Raw genomic sequence first — 3,491 nt, forward strand, 5'->3', positions numbered from 1 at the left:
ATGGCAGCGGGGATTCCCCCGATGGGAAGTGCTTAGGGAAGTTTGTGAGTGCGTGTCTAAAAGTGGAGTGGAATGCAGCCATAGTGTTGTAAAAATGCAAGTGTTTACAGAGCTTTATTTTTATTTTAAATACTTTGCATTTTAAAATCAACTTCTAAATGTCTGTTCAGTAGTCCCTATAACAGATGACACAATTTAATTTTGTGGTGCTTCTAATTAAGTGATAAAAAGATGTTGTTCAAAATAATTATCACCACTACTCATTTTCACCAATGGAACGTGCAACTCTTAGTTTTACTACCAAATTACATATCTAATAATTATTATTTATATTTAGCATATATTGGAAAGATTTCTGTGATCTCGGCAAAAAGTCTCACGATTTATTTCCACATCATGATGCATGATGGGATGCACTAAGCCTCCTATACTGCTCCGGAACGGTATTCGAGATAGTGTGGATTTAGTGCACTGCAATTTGGGGTTTTTAAGAGCTGGGGCAGTCTTGTGCACGCGCTCTCAAGCGGCCAAGACCGCAAGTGTGGTTATTTGCACAAGGGGATCCTAAGCCCTTCATCATTAAGAATATGCTATGGAATTGATTTATAATTAAAAAATTTTCCCCTTACAAATTTGTTTGATGCAGCATCCGTATGCTTGGGCTGTTTAAAATATTGAAATATTTTATATATCATAGAGTTGTTTGGAGTGGGATGAATTAAATGCGATCTGCGAAGACGTAACAATCATGTTGCATTGTGGTCTATGGAGCGGCCTGAAGTGAACATATGAAGTAGACTCACGAGGTCAAGGGTCTGCATGTAAACTTCCCTCGTCCACTTCATGAAGTGGAATGCACTTCAAAATGGCAGCGGGGATTCCCCCGAGGGGAAGTGCTTAGGGAAGTTCACGAGTGCGTGTCTAAAAGTGAAGTGGAACACAGCCATGGAGCTGATGATTTGAGTCAGGTGTGATAAATCAGGGAGATATGCGAAAGGTGGATCCCCGGGACCAGGAAGAACTAGACCAGACAAGTGTGTTGAAGCTGCTTGGCCCCCCAGGAGCAGGATTGGACAGCCCTGGTTTACACATGTCCGTTCTTTTCTAATCACACCGATATGCATCGAAGTGTTAAGAGCACTAAAAACGTCATCAAAGTGTTACAGAGATTCAATCTATCACTAAACAAAATCTCTAAAGACCTCTAGGCCAACCGCACATTTCAGATGACTTACCAAAGATGCCGGAGGCACAGGATGATGGGGCTGTAAATTAAATGTGATATTTAGGACAGGAACACATTTAGTAGAATTTGGCTGTTAAATCAAAGTGACTTTAAAATGGCAAAATTACATTATATGTGCCATTGTAGCACTCTACAACATAATAAAGGTGCTGTTTTAACAGTAAAGTGGTGCTGATGTCCGTCTGTCTCTCCAGTATATCAGCCATAAACAGTCTTTGTTACTAGTGCTTTGTGTGTCTGTTTTTTTAACCCCTTGTATCAGTATGTTGTCTATTTGAAAAAAAAAAAAAAAATTGTACATTTACTGTATATTGTTTAAACTATGTACCTTTTGTTGTTAAATTGCATCTTCACCTTCCAGTGTCTTATATTTATTGTATTGCACGTGGTTCAGTCTGTATATAATGCTGTTGTATGGCTGTAATGTACATCAGTTTCCCTCACAAGTTCAATAAAGAAGCTTCCAAGCTATTGAAATATCAAAACACAATGATATTGCTAATACTGGTATTTAAGTGTATATTTTTCTCACCTCAAGATACTGGAAAGCGATTAAACTCGGTCTGACCATTCCAGCCATACAGATTTTATCCACATGTGTCAATGGCATACGGTGCTTGAACTCAGAGAAGGGCTTCCCATTGGCACTTATCTAGAAAAAGCCAACAACACTAAGGTAATTTTTGACTGAAACTAAATTAGAAAAGCAAAAGTGCAAGAGAGTGAATGACCTTGTATGAGCTCAGTGTGACGAGGATCTGCAGAGTAAACAAATGGCCTCTCGGGAAAGGAGTTGGAGCTTTGTTTTCTTCTTTGCCCCAAACGCCGTTCAAGCGGGAGTTGTGCACGATGTACCCACCACTGTTGTAGCGAGGGTTAAAGTGCAGAGCGACATCAGCTGCATTCTGAAGGTCCACACGGAATCTGAAGAAGAAGAACATAACTGCTGTAACATGTCAAACGCAAAATGGGAATGCAGGTGATTTTCTTTTTATCAATGCATTGAAGTCTCAAGGGTATAAATATGTGGAGTTGTATGTGCAAACTGTTGCAAGTGTAAAACAAACAATAAATAACTTTTTATATCTTTCTGGTAAAACTACATTATATAAATCATTGCAATTTTAACTGTAAAAATGCTACAGTAAAACCTGTTAATTTGTTAACAGCAAGTTCCCTTACTATATAGAACTGTAATAGATCTATGCTTACATTTCATGTAATTTTACAGTAAAATATTTTTTAATGCACTACAGTTAGAAGCCAACTTACATTCCCAGAATTTCCTGTGTGACAGCTCACGTTATTTAATGTTTTTTTTTATTTTTATAATTACACTTTTTTAAGTAGCAAATAAAACAAAGAATATTGTAGAATGATTTACAAGAAAATATTATTTCAGTCTTCTAACTTCAAAATTTTGCATATTATTCAATACGTTTTATGAAATTTCCTGACGATTTCTGAGTGAAAATAGTTTCTACTGCATTACCTGCATATATATATATATATATATATATACCGCGTATGATTGATGAAATTAAGTAAATTCACATTCATCTTCTTTTACAAAGAAACTGTTACTCACCTGTCTGCATCTGGCAAAACCCGTCCACATACAGTAATACTCATTCCCTCCAGCAATCCTCCTGGGATTGGACTACAGAACGGGACAGTCTGTGTGAAACCATTTCATATCAGACATCTCAATATATGAGTGCTCCACACGTGTGTACAGTCATTTCTTTCAGTCAATTTTAAGCAAAATTATAACAATGGGCCACATTTTCATGCTTCTGATTGTCCATATCAGCAATTCAAATCAAAGTATGAGGAAATTGCTATTTAAAAAAATAAATAAATAAATACAGTTATTGGTCACTTACTGGGTTGAAAAACGGCAATTGCTCATGCAGTGCCATTTTTGCAGATTTTGGTCTCCTCCAATCTAAAAGTGTTTCTTCAATCTTAAACTCAAGACTGACCACCAATTGATCCACTTACAGGTTGTAGTCTCTATTAAAAATACGATCCAAGTTAATGTTTAATGTCTACTGTGTATTTATTGATTAATGATTTATTATGAGGCCCAAGTGCACCATTTCTGTTTTGTTTGCACATATTGATTGAAGAATGAACTTGTTCAAGCAAGCGAAGGATTCCTGCAAATAACATTTATATTTTCATGTGTATTAAGATGATTTCTTTTAAATCTTTCAATTTAGATCAAATAGACCCCCCCCCC

At 36.6% G+C, this 3,491-nt stretch overlaps 1 protein-coding gene across 1 annotated transcript in view; it reads right to left on the reverse strand.

Annotated features, from left to right (window-relative positions):
• The window catches only part of LOC107752403 (galectin-9-like), a 12,510-nt gene that overhangs the window by 2,613 nt on the left and 6,406 nt on the right, over positions 1-3,491 (reverse strand). Inside the window, exons 2-6 of the mRNA XM_016568363.1 lie at positions 3,133-3,262; positions 2,835-2,923; positions 1,978-2,170; positions 1,779-1,898; positions 1,236-1,265 (exon numbers count right to left, since the gene is read on the reverse strand). Coding sequence (XP_016423849.1) covers positions 1,236-1,265; positions 1,779-1,898; positions 1,978-2,170; positions 2,835-2,923; positions 3,133-3,168 — 468 coding nt within the window. The 5' untranslated portion in view covers positions 3,169-3,262. The remainder of the gene's footprint in view (positions 1-1,235; positions 1,266-1,778; positions 1,899-1,977; positions 2,171-2,834; positions 2,924-3,132; positions 3,263-3,491) is intronic.

The sequence above is a fragment of the Sinocyclocheilus rhinocerous genome, unplaced genomic scaffold (genome assembly GCF_001515625.1).
Source record: "Sinocyclocheilus rhinocerous isolate Xijiao unplaced genomic scaffold, SAMN03320098_v1.1 scaffold1372, whole genome shotgun sequence".
NCBI classification, from domain to species: Eukaryota; Metazoa; Chordata; class Actinopteri; order Cypriniformes; family Cyprinidae; genus Sinocyclocheilus; species Sinocyclocheilus rhinocerous.